The sequence below is a fragment of the Aricia agestis genome, chromosome 4 (genome assembly GCF_905147365.1).
Source record: "Aricia agestis chromosome 4, ilAriAges1.1, whole genome shotgun sequence".
NCBI classification, from domain to species: Eukaryota; Metazoa; Arthropoda; class Insecta; order Lepidoptera; family Lycaenidae; genus Aricia; species Aricia agestis.
The window spans coordinates 14,925,834-14,943,406 of NC_056409.1; the positions used below are offsets into that span (position 1 = coordinate 14,925,834).

At 41.7% G+C, this 17,573-nt stretch overlaps 1 protein-coding gene across 1 annotated transcript in view; it reads right to left on the reverse strand.

Annotated features, from left to right (window-relative positions):
- Window positions 1-1,192: 1,192 nt before the first annotated feature.
- LOC121726593 (protein pellino) overlaps window positions 1,193-17,573 on the reverse strand; it is a 60,397-nt gene continuing 44,016 nt past the window's right edge. The window contains exons 4-10 of the mRNA XM_042114017.1: window positions 6,794-6,988; window positions 5,846-6,025; window positions 4,439-4,546; window positions 3,826-3,982; window positions 3,068-3,248; window positions 2,520-2,650; window positions 1,193-1,776 (exon numbers count right to left, since the gene is read on the reverse strand). Coding sequence (XP_041969951.1) covers window positions 2,524-2,650; window positions 3,068-3,248; window positions 3,826-3,982; window positions 4,439-4,546; window positions 5,846-6,025; window positions 6,794-6,988 — 948 coding nt within the window. The 3' untranslated portion in view covers window positions 1,193-1,776; window positions 2,520-2,523. The remainder of the gene's footprint in view (window positions 1,777-2,519; window positions 2,651-3,067; window positions 3,249-3,825; window positions 3,983-4,438; window positions 4,547-5,845; window positions 6,026-6,793; window positions 6,989-17,573) is intronic.

A 17,573-nucleotide genomic window follows, 5' to 3' on the forward strand; every position in this document is an offset into this window, starting at 1 on the left:
CCTAAATATCTGCCGGGCGCGCCAAAACACGATCCAAAATGGCCGACGCCGCATCGAACCGTCTTTTGGCGTGAAAATATAATGAAGACGATCAAAAACGAACTCCTACTCCTACCCGAGGCTCGATACGAACTAAAGGCTAATCGTAAACAAACATAAATTACTTAACAGATATTTACATAATATTATTTTATTATATCGCCCGTATTCGTCGACGTTAATTTGCTGCGTATTAAAATTTTACGATTAAATTCAACTAAGAATCTATAGTTCATTGATAAATATTTGAATTTTATTAATTCACAAACATTCATATAATTCTATTTTATATAATTAGCAATTCCAATTATACATACTAAATCGATGCAGCAATATACAAAGCGTTCCGTCATATTCAAACTTACATACAATAAGTTGAGTGTTCCATCAGTGTTGGTACTCTGCGCAGGCGTCAAGAGAATATTATAATATCAACCAACAAAAAGTAGCTTACCATAAATACACTGTTTTAGCAGTAATGCTCATATTTTTCATCTTTCCAAATTGAAGCTTACGCATAAGTCATAACACAAATAATGCCATTAAATGATAGTCGATACAGCCTGCGCTTTGCGACTCTTTATTTTGAAATATTCAGACAGCGTGTGGATTGAAGCTTTCTGCTTGCTGGCCTGAGACTCCTTCGCACACATCGCCTGAAGTGCCTGAGTGTAGTGGTAGCTAGTACTTATTCATATCGTGTTACATGTCATGATCATGAGTCTTAATGAGACCCCGCGCGCGCGGTTGTTTGTTGTAAATGTTTCCATTGCCCACCATTTACATTCTGATTTTAGTCTATTTTTCCACAAAACTTGACTGTACCTAAAATTACCGCGTTTTGTTCACGTCCGCGTTCACAAATAAACAGAAAGGAAACGGTGGGGGAAAAGACGCTCAAGTAAGAGTTAATTTTGACGCGAGTCAAAATGAACGCTTACTTGAGCGTAAATATTGAGGTAAATCCGAACGTGTGGGTAATAAGTAGCTGTAGTAACAAAATATACAAGAAATATTGACGTCCCCATAAAATATTACAATGTGGCGGACCAATCCAGTCATAAAATATATTTTGTATGACAACATAAGAGAGGCATTTACCGAGAAAGATAGTAGGTAAAGTTAAATGAACGTAAAAATAAAAAATATATTTCATTATACATCCCTTAAAAGTTAATGTAATAGAGGCAGTTAATGACATTAAAATTGTATTTTTCAAGCAATAGTTACGGTTAATGCCTCTATAGTTGTCTTAATTTACAAACTAGACAAATGTTATATGAGATTCCAAACAAACAATCGGTGCAGTCATGAATATGTTCTCAAAGTGTTGACAGATAACACAACAGTCAGAAGGCTTAGCTTATGATAGCATGTAGCCATATTGTATTCTGTATAGCCTGGTCACTGAACATTTAGAATTTCAGATAATGCCCTATCGCTACTTGTTACGCGCATAGATTGCGTATCTAGTTTCCATAAGTATTATAGAGGCACGATAACAAGATTTTTGCGTGTGAATAAAAGACAAGTAGCGATAAGTCAGTAGCCAGATTTTTTGTGTTCGGTGGCCGGGATATACCCTCCAACTTTTACAAACATTTTTAGCTCATGTCAGTAAAGCAGTTTAAGTCCTGGATGTTAAATTACAAACTCGACGTAAGCCTACTGAATAATGACATAATTAGGCGAATCAGGATGTTATTTTCTTTCATAAATTGCGTGGGTTGTCGAAACCTGAAATCAGAAATATTATTTCAGTTACAGTTACTTCAAGGTTGTTTTGATAATATTGGCTGGTCTCTGATAATATGCAACTAATTTAAAAATGTGAACAAAGCAAATACTTTTCATTTCATACGTCATTCCTTTGTGATGGTGCATATGGCACATAAAAACCAAATGTTTAGATAAAAATTATTAAATAATAAAACCAGTCGTTGGCGGGCCCCTAAACGAACAATTTTATTGCGCAATATCACACGCAATATAACACACAATGTTTATTTGACAATAAGTTGTTCAAGTTGTACAATATTATTTTACAATAAGTTGTTCAAAATTGTTATTTGACTATAACATTGAAAGGCAGGCGCGTGCAATACTATCCTAGGACCTAAACTCCACTGGGGCTAACTTGTCGCCAGCGGTCATTGACCCCCCTGTCAAAAACCTGCCACTTTCCATATAAACCGCGATTGACAATGAAATGTCAGATATTGTCAATCGTGGTTTTATATGGAAAATGAAAATTTTTTGACAGGGAGTCAATGACCGCTAGCGACAAGTTAGCCCGAGTGGAGTATAGGATATATCACAATACATGATATTCCACAATAAAATTGTACATTTAGGCCCTAGGGACCCGCTCACTTGTCTTTCTTTAGTATAATAACTGGTGTTGCAAATATGATTGTTATGTTTTTTATGAACGTTTTCATTTTCTATTGTCAAAACGCAAAGTGGTAAGTATATTTTACCCGTTCAATCGAGGTTGTCCTGGAATATGAGTCGCACGAAGCCGGGCGTGCCCTGCAGCGGCGCGGCGCAGAACGGGCAGATCGCGTGGAACCCGTTCGTGCCGTGAGGGATGTCCACGCCAGCCCAGTATCTATAAAACAAAGATGTTGTTATAAAACAAAGGAATCGGCGACAGGCAGATCAGATTGGAAATATCCGTTCTACGCTGAAGCTCACTTTTGTCATTTGACACGTTGATATAAATAGGACAAGCTTTCCCATTGCTGAACTTGGCGGTCATCCCATTATTGGCAATTATTATTATTTATAAAATACTAGGAATGCGAATAATAAGATTTCCGTATTCTTATGTCACACTAGCTACAGACAAAAGTCCTAAACGAGATATCAGATTTTTTTTTGGATTCTCATCTTCTCTCTTCTCAATGGAATTGCTACAATCTCTCATGATTCACGGTGGCAATACCATTACCATTTAAGCACCATTTGCAATTTTTACTGTATAAGCTGTCATTACTCATTATGATTATTATTTAAGTTGACTCACTTGACGGTCCGCTCGCTGGCCATGTGCCCGCACGGGTTGAACGCATACGTGGGCGGGCCAGCGTCGACGTAGAAGGCGGGCTCTATGCCCATACACACGCACACCACCGGCCCCGCCGTCAGACACATCGGGCAGCGCCGCACGCCCGACGAGCTGCCCTCCGCGCCCCACGAGTGCTCGCCTGGAATGGATTTCAGAAATTAAAAAGTGACTTATAGTAAGCGGTAGCGTTCATATACATATAATTTCTTCCATACATGTTATGGCCGTTTCTAAGATTTTTCGCTTAAAATGTATCCTTTCACAAGCACTTTTGATTGGCTAACATCAAAATATTAACAAATATTAAAAAAAAACTGCCATCTAAATAAAAAAAAAACTGGGTTTTTACCTAGTTTCTGAGGTACCCTTACTATTCAGATCTGCAACATCAGTCGGCTACACCTGTGCACATCCATACTAATATTATAAATGCGAAAGTGTGTCTGTCTGTCTGTCTGTCTGTTACCTCTTCACGCCCAAACCGCTAAACCGATTTCGCTGAAATTTGGCATGGAGATGCTTTGAGTCCCGGGAAAGGACATAGAATACTTTTTGTCCCGAAAAAATGTACAGTTCCCGCGCGATAAACGAATTTTGGCGCAACGGAGTTGCGGGCATCAACTAGTTCTATATACTTCTCGTCCCTGCAATGACGGCCGACGGGGCACTGCGGCCGCCCCGCGTTCAGCTCGTCCCCCAGCGCCACGGGTACATACCCTGCACGTGGCCGCAGTTGAGGTACACGTAGGGCTGGTTGAGGTCCTGCTGCGCGGCGGACAGCTTGCGCGGGATGACCAGCGTGTTGAGGCCGACGGGGCACTGCGGCCGCCCCGCGTTCAGCTCGTCAACCAACGCCTCCAGGTCTCGCTTTGTCTGAAAATTTAAGGAACATAAAAATGTGAATGTTGCTGAAACTCTTACAAATCAGATGTTTCTAAAAGGCCTTTATTATAATAAAATGCAACAAAACGCATTATAGTTTGACGCTTAAGACAGGATGTACTGATACATCCTGTTTTAAGCGTCAAACTATTACGGTTTACGGCATCGCTTTAAGTATGAAACAGCCATAATAATAGAACCAAAGTGTGAGTGAATTAAGGGACCAAGCTTTATCGGTTCGAGTGATACTGTGGTGTGGCAGAAGTTTACTCCTACACAGGACATTTTTTTTAAGCTTTCACTGCCACCAAAAAATGTATTGTATCTTGTCAGGTATTTATGACACGGCCTTTTCGTGCTTATTCAACTGTATTCGACAGTCAAAGAATAACAGAGAAAAGAATATAATATATACCGCGTTATTAAAGCAATATATGATATAATTACCGGTGAATTCTTAAGTCCTTCGGCGCTTCTCCACAGCAGTGTGGCGCCACACAAGTCTATCATCGTGCCGTCTCGTAACACGTTGTTTTCCGCCTGACAAGGTAAGCCCTGAAAACGCAACAAACTCATTAAATCATTTGCATTTAATATTTACTTGCATAATTAAATCCGACTGCAGACGTTGGAAACAAAGGCAAATTAAGCCCAAACACTCAAAGGGCATCACAAAGAGACTTATTTGTTTGGACGGAGCAGCGCGAAAATATTTATTATTTAAGCCACTCAACTCACGAGGCGCTAAATATAAGAAGCTTCTGGCTTTGACTTTAATATGATAAACAGCTATAAGGCATAAAGATTGAAGACAGGAACAAGGAATTAAAGATTTACTGGAATGAGATCGTGGTTAACGAGGTCAAATATTTTGATCGCAATCTAATTAGTATCGCTTCGTGATCGAAATAATTAACATGGAGTAACAACTAACAATATTAGGTAACCCCTAACATGCTTGTTAATTTATCATCATCAATATCCATATTCATCATCATTCGTCACCACTCAACTATATCATCATCATAATCATCACATTCTGCTTCGCGGAGCGGCTCTCTTGCAGCGAGACGACAACGCCGCTAACATTAAGCAACCTTTGCAATTTGCATGCTTGTTAATCATCATCGTCATTATCCTCAACGTCGTTCATCTCCATTCAACTCTACTATGAATATCAGAGGCTGCGGGAAGTGGATCTTCCGAAGCGCGGCAACAGCACCGCCAATATTAAGTAACTCCTACATGCTTGTAAATCAATCACCATTCATCCTCATCATCGCCAGCATCTTCATCTTAATTATCAGCACAATCATCACCTTCTGCTGCGCGGAGAGGTTCTTCCGCAGCGAGAAGACAGCGCCGCCAACATTAAGTAACTCCTACATGCATGTAAATCAATCACCATTAATCATCCTCATCATCATCATCATCACCGTTTTCATCATCATAATCAGCACCTTCTGCTGCGCGAAGCGGTTCTCCCGCAGCGAGAAGACAGCGCCGCCAACATTAGGTAACTCCTACATGCCTGTTAATTGATCATCATTACTATTCAGTATTCATCATCATCATCACCACCATCGCCGTCAAAATCATAATCACCATATTCAGCTGCGCGGAGCCGCTCTCCCGCAACGAGAAGACAGTATCACTATTATTAAGTAAAGTCCTACACGCTTGTAAATCAATCATCCTCATCACCACCACCATCATCATCACAGTCATCACCTTCTGCGCGGAGCCGCTCTCCCGCAACGAGAAGACAGTATCACTATTATTAAGTAAAGTCCTACACGCTTGTAAATCAATCATCCTCATCACCACCACCATCATCATCATCACAGTCATCACCTTCTGCTGCGCGGAGCGGCTCTCCCGCAGCGAGAAGACAGCGCCGCCCAGGGAGATCTCGCGCCACGGCCCGCACGTGGCGCTGCCGCCGCAGAAGTCGCCGCGCGGGTGCATGATCAGCACGCCGTTCGTCGTCAGCCCGTCTATCTCATGGTTCTCCGTCCATTTCGTCGCCTTTTCCTGTAAAATAAGGTACATCATTGGTAAAAATAAATACCCTGAAAGTGTGACCTCAATTTAAGACATGACCTGTATCGACAGCACATATTTTGTTAGCTTATATTATTAATACACACGTTAGTAATTATTACGGAACTCATATAATTTGTCTCACTGACACAGAATACAACGCCATAATTAATAATATTGAAGGCCTTTCAAGGCATTAATCTTTTATTAAAGGACGTGATATCAGTCCGGAAAAGCCAAACGTCGTAAAATTACAAGAGGAAGGAACAAATGACCTGCCATTCCTTCCTCTCGTAGGCATCCGTTCATAAACTCATAAACAATCACTAAACAGTCCTTTTAAGTAATAATAATATGGACATTTTAAGAAAACTATTATTGATCATGCTTCCATCATGTCAGAATTGACCAAAACCACTCCAAGATTCGTTTTAAAATTTTAGATTTTCAAATTTCAAAATAACGTAAGATTTCAATTATGACTGCGCCTGGACGGACAGTAAATCAATACTTATGCCTTGGAGTATGTTGCTGGAGGAGTCGAAGCCGGCGGCGTAGATGCGGCAGTTGTTGACGTCGTTCCGGTGGGCATTGATGCGCAGAACCGTGAGATCGTGTTCTGTAAATCAACACTCACCCCAAGGAATATGTTGCTGGAGGAGTCGAAGCCGGCGGCGTAGATGCGGCAGTTGTTGACGTCGTTCCGGTGGGCGTTGATGCGCAGAACCGTGAGATCGTGTTCTGTAAATCAACACTCACCCCAAGGAATATGTTGCTGGAGGAGTCGAAGCCGGCGGCGTAGATGCGGCAGTTGTTGACGTCGTTGCGGTCGGCGATGATGCGGCAGGCGAACCGCGAGATCGTGCTCTGGACGATCTTGGTGTCGCCGCTCTTGTCGCCCGCCACCGTGTCCATCACAACGAAGTCGATCGGCGGCTCCGACGATCTCCCGACCTGAGGACGAAGAAAAATAAAGTTTTAATATTATATTGTAATAGACTTTAGAGAGAGATCTCAGATCTGTAAGACCAAGCGCGGAATGTGCGTTTGGTCAGGCTAGAAACTATCGAAAATTCAATAGTGCGATTCTGTATTGTAGAGCTAAATCACGCAGTAACACTACAGAAAATGGAATACTTTTATAATATTCAAGGCGTAAGTCACACTTAATTGTTATACCAAAGTGATGGACTGTTTATGCGATAGCGAGTTACGACTTACGATACTCGGATTTTCATAATTTCCTGAAACCACTAGTTGTGAGAAATTGCTCCTTAGTGTGCAATAGACATTGTAATAGACATCATCCTTACAACACGAAAGGGCAAAAGAAGGAAGTAACACGTATGGAAAGATGTAGCAAGTAGTTCCGACATATATGACGTATATTCATTATAATGAGCACTGAAGAGGAAATATTACTTTGACAGCTACATAATCTTTAAGATATATTTGCATCCTAAAATATAGGTCAATATCCTAATACAAATTATTTTAGATAACGCTAAGGTTACTCGGGCATTTGTCGAATTTACTTTCTTTTGTATTTTTACCACTTACCATACTCGTGCAATAGTATTATCACATATTATACTAATGTGCAGCAGCTGACAGACAAGAGGTTAAGTCTTGACCTTGATAAAGAATGTTTTAATTGGTGGGATATTCAATAGCAATTTCCATGGAGGCTCGCGGCCGGTCGCGAAGGCTGCCTTACGTCACTCAGTTCCGCTCCGCGCCCGCGTTGCTCTAATTGCTTCGGCTAGGTTTTTATTAGCGTCTTCAAATCGAAACTATTGAAACCTTCAGCTGAAGAAGATGCTAATCTCAAGAAATGATTAAAATTTTAAAAGTATATTCAGAATATGGTGCAAGTATGTACAGATTTTACACGATGGCCTTAACCCATCCATCCCCAAGCGGCAGCCGGCTGTCGCATAACAATTGAAAAGAAGAAACATATCGAATTAAAGTCCCTTATTTTTGGAAGTCATTCGTTAGCAATCAGCAGGCTAGCGGTGCTTGCTTCTTGCATTTAAAAGACACACAACTTCAATCCTGTCCCTGTAAGACCTTCTTTAGGCTCTACAAGCTTGCAGTAAGTAGGTAAATCAGTGTTTTGGTAGGTTAGGTACCTACCAAAACACTGATTTACCTACATAAAAAATAATATACATAAATGCAAAGCCGCAATTGGTTTGGAGCCATTTTGACATTTGAATGACATTAGTATATGAAAATTTGTCCGTCGAATATAAATGTGAAGAATCCAGAGCTTGAAAAACTTGATATTACACGGCTGGATGGTATTATGTAAAACAGTACAGCCGGCGCTTGGAGGGTTTCACGCCGTGTTTGTAAGGCTATTAATAAAATTGAACTTGCATTGTTTGGTCGAGGTGGCCTTGGCAAGTTGGCAGCACCTTCAAAACGTGCCCGTAACGCGTCAACTGCTGTAAAGGCTGAACGGTCTTTTGTGTTAGCTTCTTGCTAAGATTAAAAAAATCTTCTACTTGATCCTTTTTCTTAAGCCGGTGCCAGACATGGGCTTCAAAGTTTGCACAAATAGGAAAATGCAAGCAATATCTTTGCACAAATAGGCAAATGTCAGTGCCACACTTGGCGAATTTGCGTATTTGATCACATGTCTGGCGCCCGCCTTAAACAATTATTTGTGATTTAAGTTAAAGTGTTGCGTTATGAATAAAATATAGGGTTTGAAATGTTTTTTTTTTCACATTGATTATTTAATTGAGAAATAATACCTTTCGCCAAACGTTTTAACTTATAGGAGAAACCAGCTCTTTAAGTTATTTTCACTTTCTATAAAACATAAAAGTGAAAAAGGGACAACGGTCAACGACTATAGTAATTTATACTCATCCCTCATTCTAAAAATATATTCCTACCAAAAAGAATTCAATATTATATCTAAACTCTATAGGATTGCATACGTTACTTTTGATAGTTCAAGCCTCAAGGTACTCTAATTTAGCCGATAACAAAAAATGCATAATATTCTCTTTTAACGATATAGGAAATTAGCAATAATCTAATACAACTAATTAAGTAGTTAAGAGTGAATAATAGTAATCATGACCCGCTAACCTGGTTAATTGTTTAAATAAACATTACAATTAAATTAGTTTAATGCAAATCTTTACTTATTCGTCAATGTTAACTACGCATTAATCATTATTATGTAAATATACAAATATGATTATTTTAATTTTGTTTTTGGGTTTTCATGACGTTTCTCTGATGCGAATGAGTATTAATAATATGTTATGTTGTTTACATTCGTAAACAACATATTAATAAAATTCGTAAACAACATAACAATAATTATTATCAATATTTCGTGTTTTGAAAAACAAGGAAAATTATTCAATTTTCCTTGTTTTTCAAAACACGAAATATTGATAATAATTATTGTAAAATACGTAGTGATTTTTTGCGTAATTTTTTTAAAGAAAATCTCAATGATTTAATTCTCGGAGCTACATTTTTTTTTAAAATGAAATAAGGGGGCAAACGAGCAAACGGGTCACCTGATGGAAAGCAACTTCCGTCGCCCATGGACACTCGCAGCATCAGAAGAGCTGCAGGTGCGTTGCCAGCCTTTTAAAAGGGAATAGGGTAATAGGGGAGGGTAGGAAAGGAAAGGGAATAGGGGAGGGTAGGAAAGGAAAGGGGATAGGGGAGGGTAGGGAAGGGAATAGGGTAGGGGATTGGGCCTCCGGTAAACTCACTCACTCGGCAACACACAGCGCAAGCGCTGTTTCACGCCGGTTTTCTGTGAGAACGTGGTATTTCTCCGGTCGAGCCGGCCCATTCGTGCCGAAGCATGGCTCTCCCACGTATATTCATAATATGATTATTGTACTTAAGTATAAGGTTTTTCTGCAACGACTTTATTCATAGCAAACATGGAAAGTCTTCACATTCTATTCTATTCAATTTAGCCGTTTGTGCCCCACTGCCGGGCAAAGTCTTCACATTCTATTCTATTCTATTTAGCCGTTTGTGCCCCACTGCCGGGCAAAGTCTTCACATTCTATTCTATTCTATTTAGCCGTTTGTGCCCCACAGCCGGGCAAAGTCTTCACATTCTATTCTATTCTACTTAGCCGTTTGTGCCCCACTGCCGGCCAAAGTCTTCACATTCTATTCTATTCTATTTAGCCGTTTGTGCCCCACTGCCGGGCAAAGTCTTCACATTCTATTCTATTCTATTTAGCCGTTTGTGCCCCACTGCCGGGCAAAGTCTTCACATTCTATTCTATTCTATTTAGCCGTTTGTGCCCCACTGCCGGGCAAAGTCTTCACATTCTATTCTATTCTATTTAGCCGTTTGTGTCCCACTGCTGGGCAAAGTCTTCACATTCTATTCTATTCTATTTAGCCGTTTGTGCCCCACTGCCGGGCAAAGTCTTCACATTCTATTCTATTCTATTTAGCCGTTTGTGCCCCACTGCCGGGCAAAGTCTTCACATTCTATTCTATTCTATTTAGCCGTTTGTGTCCCACTGCTGGGCAAAGTCTTCACATTCTATTCAATTCTATTTAGCCGTTTGTGTCCCACTGCTGGGCAAAGTCTTCACATTCTATTCTTTTTTTTTTTTTTATGAAATAAGGGGGCAAACGAGCAAACGGGTCACCTGATGGAAAGCAACTTCCGTCGCCCATGGACACTCGCAGCATCAGAAGAGCTGCAGGTGCGTTGCCGGCCTTTGAAGAGGGAATAGGGTAATAGGGGAGGGTAGGGATGGGAAGGGAAGGGAATAGGGGAGGGTAGGAAAGGGAATAGGGTAGGGGATTGGGCCTCCGGTAAACTCACTCACTCGGCGAAACACAGCGCAAGCGCTGTTTCACGCCGGTTTTCTGTGAGAACGTGGTATTTCTCCGGTCGAGCCGGCCCATTCGTGCCGAAGCATGGCTCTCCCACGTATTCTATTCTATTTAGCCGTTTGTGTCCCACTGCTGGGCAAAGTCTTCACATTCTATTCTATTCTATTTAGCCGTTTGTGTCCCACTGCTGGGCAAAGTCTTCACATTCTATTCTATTCTATTTAGCCGTTTGTGTCCCACTGCTGGGCAAAGTCTTCACATTCTATTCTATTCTATTTAGCCGTTTGTGTCCCACTGCTGGGTAAAGTCTTCACATTCTATTCTATTCTATTTAGCCGTTTGTGTCCCACTGCTGGGCAAAGTCTTCACATACAATTTAAAAATAATTTAGTAAAGATAGGTATAGGGCGGGGATTCTGAGTGCAAAAATGTATCTTAGCACTGAGAAACCGTGTAATTTTGAATTGTTTTTATTATCTTTGAAATCACTCCTAGTTTTAAAACTAATACGTAGCTAGTAGCTACTAGCTACATTAAGAAAACGTTAACATTACACGGTACGATGCAATGCAAATCATTACAGTGTCGTATGGTGATGGCGGCATAAAAATAAATCTAAAAGTTTGATCAGTAGCCAGTACATGCTGCCAAATTCATTGTCTCTGTTCCAAAGTAACATAAACGAGACAAAAAGTTGAAAATAGAACGTATTATTTATTTAATCAACGCTCTTAAACTCTACCTGACATGATGCCAAGTTTTTTTTTTTTGCATCCCGCGGGGAACGGGGATTTGTCTGGGACTCTGTGAAGCATCATAGCATGCCATGTTTTGAATGACGCCAGACGCAGTCTCTACCTACTAAAACTCGGGAGGTACACCGTCACAACATTATACATAAGTATTGCAAACATCATTTTTTAGGGTTCCGTACCCAAAGGGTAAAAACTGGACCCAATTACTGAGACTTCCATGTCTGTTCGTCTGTCTGTCTCCAGGCTGTATTTCTGTTGCCGCTATAGCAACAAATACTAAAAACTAAATAAATTAAATATTAACCCCCTTACTAATAAACGCTGTATAAGCTTTGAATAGTTATACAGTGTTTTGTCTTCTTCAATCCAATTAAAAATGTCACTTGTCGTGACAGGAACAAAACACTGTAAGTTCAAAGCTTATACAACGTTTATTAGTAAGGGGGTTAATTTATTAATCGTTATTTTTTGGCCTTTTTTGCTCGTAATCAATAATGGCAACAGCAGCTAGGCACTTGAAATTTTCATAAAGGCATAATAACATTTAAATAAAATAAAAATGTAAGGGGGACTCTCATACAAAAACACAATTTTTATCATATTTTTCATATTTTTCATCATAATGGTGCGGAACCCTTCGTGCGCGAGTCCGAGTCGCACTTGGCCGATTTTTTTAATACTAGTAAATATCAATTCTTTTATCGTCTATAACAATTGCATTTTTTTTTATTGAATAAGGGGGCAAACGAGCAAACGGGTCACCTGATGGTAAGCAACTACCGTCGCCCATTATGGACACTCGCATCATCGGACAGGATCAGAAGAGCAGGTGCGTTGCCGGCCTTTTAAGAGGGAATACGCTCTTTTCTTGAAGGTTTGCAGGTCGTATCGGTCCGGAAATACTGCTGGTGACGGTTCATTCCAGAGTTTTACAGTGCGCGGCAGAAAGTTACGCGAAAAACGCACTGTGGAAGACTGCCACTCATCAAGGTGATGAGGATGGTATGTTTTTCGCGTGGGACGATAGCGAAAAGTTGCAGGTGGTATGATTCCGAACAATTCCTCAGAGCACTCCCCGTGATACAACCGATAGAGGATGCAGAGTGAAGCTACATCTCGGCGTAATTCCAGGGGGTCCAAGCTGTTTGAAACACTATGGCAGTCAACAATTCGAGCAGCCCTTCGTTGGATACGATCCAGAGGGAGCAGTTGGTATTTTGGCGCCCCTGCCCAGAGATGAGAACAATATTCCATATGAGGCCGAACCTGCGCCTTGTAGAGTTGTAGGCGTTGGTCCGGGCTGAAGTACTGTCTCGCTCTGTTAAGAACACCAAGCTTCTTCGAGGCTAATTTGGCCTTACCCTTAAGATGATATCGGAACTGGACTTCGCTCGATATGTTGACGCCAAGTATCTCAATGCTAGGGGAGATGGTTAAAGATGTGCACTCGAAACGAGGATAAACGACCATTGGTGACTTTTTAGTGGTGAACGCGCAGACTTGTGTCTTGGTGGGGTTGAATTGGACTAAGTTACGTCTACCCCATTCAGAGACCTTCTCCAATGAATTCTCCACCTTAGACACAAGTTCGTTTCGACTCTCAGTGATATTTTGCCGAGAAATATTAGGGGAGCCGGTATATACAGCATCACCTGTACTATCATCCGCATAGCAATGAATGCCGTTGGTTTGTAACATGTCATTGATATGCAGTATGAATAGAGTAGGCGATAGCACACAGCCCTGAGGGACACCAGCATTAACAGACTGAGTTTCCGAGCATTCGCCGTCAACTACGACCTTTATGCTTCTGTCTGCTAAGAAACTAGTGACCCACTTACATAATTTCTCGGGCAGCCCATATGATGGAAGCTTTGATAGCAGCGCTTTATGCCAAACCCGATCAAAGGCCTTCGCAATGTCCAAACTAACAGCCAATGCCTCTCCCTTCGACTCAATTGCCTGAGCCCAACGATGAGTCAGGTATGCAAAGAGATCACCAGCCGAGCGACCCTTACGGAACCCATATTGTTTGTCGCTTAGCAATCCCTGGCCGTCCAAGTATCGAAGAAGCTGGCTATTGATAATGGATTCCATTATCTTCGAGAAGAGAGAGGTTATAGCGATTGGTCTGTAGTTGGAAGGATTTGAGCAGTCACCTTTTTTGGGGATCGGGTGCACCAAGGCTGTCTTCCAGGAAGCCGGGACGATGCCAGTGGAATAGGAGCCGAAAAAGACGCGTCAACACCGGAGCCAACTCTGGAGCACACTTTTTCAACACAATAGGCGGGATTCCGTCAGGCCCACTCGACTTTTGGATATCAAGGGAACAGAGGGCTTTTCGCACTGAGCGCTGATGAAACCGAATATCCGACATGATGCTCGTGCATCGCGGTATGGTCGGCGGTTTCTGCCCCCCGTCATCCAGGGTCGAGTTTGACGCAAAGTTCTTGCCCAGAAGATCGGCTTTGTCCTTTGCGTCCTGGGCCAACGATCCATTTCCTACGTGTAGGGATGGTAGGGTTGGCTTGCAGAAATTTCCTTCAATAGCTTTGGCCAGAGACCAGAATGCACGGGTTCCCGAGGGGAGGCACTCAAGTCTCTTGCCAATTCTATTGACGTGCTGTTGCTTTGCCCGAGTAATCTCTTTCTTGAGGGACCTAGAGGCAAGGTTGTACTCCTTTTTATATGTGCTGGTATTTAAATCCCGAGCAGACACTGCGTTGGCCCAGGATTGGTAAGCCTGCTTCCGGCGAGAAGCTTTTTTGGGGGATGAACCAAACCAGGGACGAAATCTGCCGCCAGTTGGCACTACAGAGGTCGGAATGAAAAGTTCCATCCCCTGCATCACCACATCGGCAACAGAGTTGGCAGTGTTGTCGGGATCATCCGGCGAGAAGCACACGTGCCCCCAAGGATAGGATGCAAAAAACGACCGCATCCCATCCCAGTCTGCTGACTTGTAGTGCCACACACGACGGTATTTAACAGCGCGCTGTCTTAACACCGTCGTAAGTGGCACAGAACTCCTAACAAGGCAATGATCCGATGAACCAAGTGGTGCGGTTACGGATATTCGGTAGCCGTCAGGATTTGAAGTCAGCAGGAGGTCCAACAAGGAAGGATTCTGACCATCCACATCTGGGATTCGCGTAGGCGTAGTAACCAGTTGTGTCAAGTCGTTCGCAAGGGCAAAGTTGCAGACAGATCTCCCCGCATGATCAGTTTTACTGGAATTGAGCCAGTCGGCGTGGTGGGCATTAAAGTCGCCAAGTATTATGATCTCTGCGGATGGGATCTGCTGCTGCACAAAATCTGAAGCAGCTTGCAGGTGCTCCAAGAGTCGGTCCGTCTCGGGGTCACCACTATGGGACCTATATAGGCACGCATAGACGCGAGGGTGGTCGTCGCAATCTATGCGGAGCCATAAGTTTGATAGGTCCATGACCTCAAGATTGCTGAGGCGGCGAGAGCTGATATCATCTCTGATATACACACACACTCCAGCTTTGGGTAGAAAGGAGTGCTCGAGGTAATACCCTGGGTGGGAAAGGTATGATGTGTCACTCGGAGATGATATCTGCGTCTCGGTTAAAAAGAGCAAAGCCGGCTTTGCCGTCTCAAGGTGGTAATGGACGGCATTAAGGTTGGAGTGTAATCCCCTGATATTACAAAAGTCCATGTTTAATATCGAGGGGGGTGCCTTTGTGTGTTTGCTCTTGCCCCGAGCAGATTGGAGCGCAGTTTTGCCCTCCCCAGAATACGAGGGGCAGCCTGGACGTCCACGTTCAGTTCCAGGAGTTCCTGAGCATGGACGTCCAGATAGGGATTCTCCAATGCAGTTGGTACCCTCCTGGGGTAACAAATTGTTTTTCAACTGCGGCATTTCTAGGGGGGTAGGGGATTGGGCCTCCAGTAAACTCACTCACTCGGCGAAACACAGCGCAAGCGCTGTTTCACGCCGGTTTTCTGTGAGGCCGTGGTATTTCTCCGGTCGAGCCGGCTTATTCATGCCGAAGCATGGCTCTCCCACGGACATGTAGTACAAAATATTTAAAGTTAATTTCGTTTAATTCAGTGGCGTTTTAACTTTTATAGTCTGGCACTTTTTGACTCTACTGTGCCTATGGTAGAGTAAAAAGCAGAAAATTAAATTACAGAAGACAAAATTGTGAAATCTATATAGGAGCAAAACTTTTTAGTAGTTTTCAATCAAACTTCAAAGCTTGTAAAACTATGTTCGTTCAACAATTTTACAAGGGAGTCCACAAGTATCAAAATATGTAGGTCGAATAGCTGACGAAGTTTGATACTGGCGTTAATGATCATTTTGTTGTAATAGAAGTGATTAGGCATCAATTTAATTTAAAATTGAAACAAAACAAAGTGATTACATTTGGTCAGGGCCGCGTACACAAAGCAGTTTAGTCACGTATGTGTATTAACAAGACCAATCTCACATCAATATTCGATTGCATTTGAAATGCAATACACGATATCTAACCAAATCAATAAAATGTAAAATGATAGAATAAATGTTGGAAACCCCTGTTTTATGTAAAATGAGATACATAGCTTCTTTATCTTCCTAAAAACAGAACAGTGGGAGGTGAGTCAAAATCATTTGACATTTAAAGCGTTCGTTAATATGACGTTGACGTTCGACTCGTATTATGTCAATTCCATACATTTTGATCGGCGATTCTATAACGAAGCCAAAACGAATAGATTTTGGCAGAGCGTAGTATAACGCCTATAGCATTCATGTACTAGTACATGAATGCTAACTGGTGCTCACTATACTAAGCTCCAAAGTCCAATTTATTTTGATCTAATTGTCAGCATAGGACCCCGAACAACTAAATACCAATTGACAATAATATTCTACAAAAATGCCAATTTATACAACGTTGTTTTTTTTTTACAGAATTATTGTCTTTTTTACTTCAGACTGGACCTTTATTCTAGGACGTGGTTTCGCATAGAAACTCGGAGGAAATGCATTTACTAGCAGCGTTACATAAAACCTAATTATTGTGCATTAGTTTATTATTTTAATTGGACAGTTCGTTAACACCGAAACTTAACGGCGCGTTTAGGGGAAACACGTGTTTTTTAAGGAATCAAAGGAGGTGATGAAAGAACCTCGTAAAACTAATAATGATAGTGGCTGGAACTAATAATAGAGTTTTAACACGTAACAGTCCACAAGTCAACCAAGATGAGCCAACAAACCTTTAAAATACTCTGATTTCGGTGGTACCATATGGACATGCAAAGCTGCTATGGACATCGCATCAAAAGTATATTTTAGATTTGAGAAAATAAAACAACGACCAACAGACTTTTTATACCGGTTCCTCGGAGGCTCTTCGACGTTTGAATTATTTCTTTCTAATGGTTGGTAGATGGAATGGATACCAAGGCTAGGATATCGGGGTGTAGGTCGACCTCCAACTAGGTGGTATGACGATCTCCGTTTAGTTGCGGGCCCATGTTGGATGCGAGTAGCAGGAGATCGGTCATCTTGGCGTTCATTGAGAGAGGCCTATGTCCAGCAGTGGACGACTATAGGCTGATATGATGAATGGTTGGTAGAGAAGAAACTTGCAAGCATTCCAGTTTAGACAAATAACATTAAAGACGAGGGAAGAAGTTTCAAATCTTGTGGAGCTGGTCTACCATCTACATTTTACAGCAACATCTACTATCTACAGCAATACAGCAACATCACCCAAAACCCTTTATAACATCTCCCGGCAGGGTTATTTTTAGATCTGAGATTTCGTTTCTGATTGATAGCTGATGTACAATATTCGCCGGTTACATTTCTGTCACATGATACCTACATAACCACCCTGCCCTAGTAGACAAGTGGCAAGCGATTATCGTGACCGCCAACAAAATGTATGCGATTTGATATAAGTCACCGC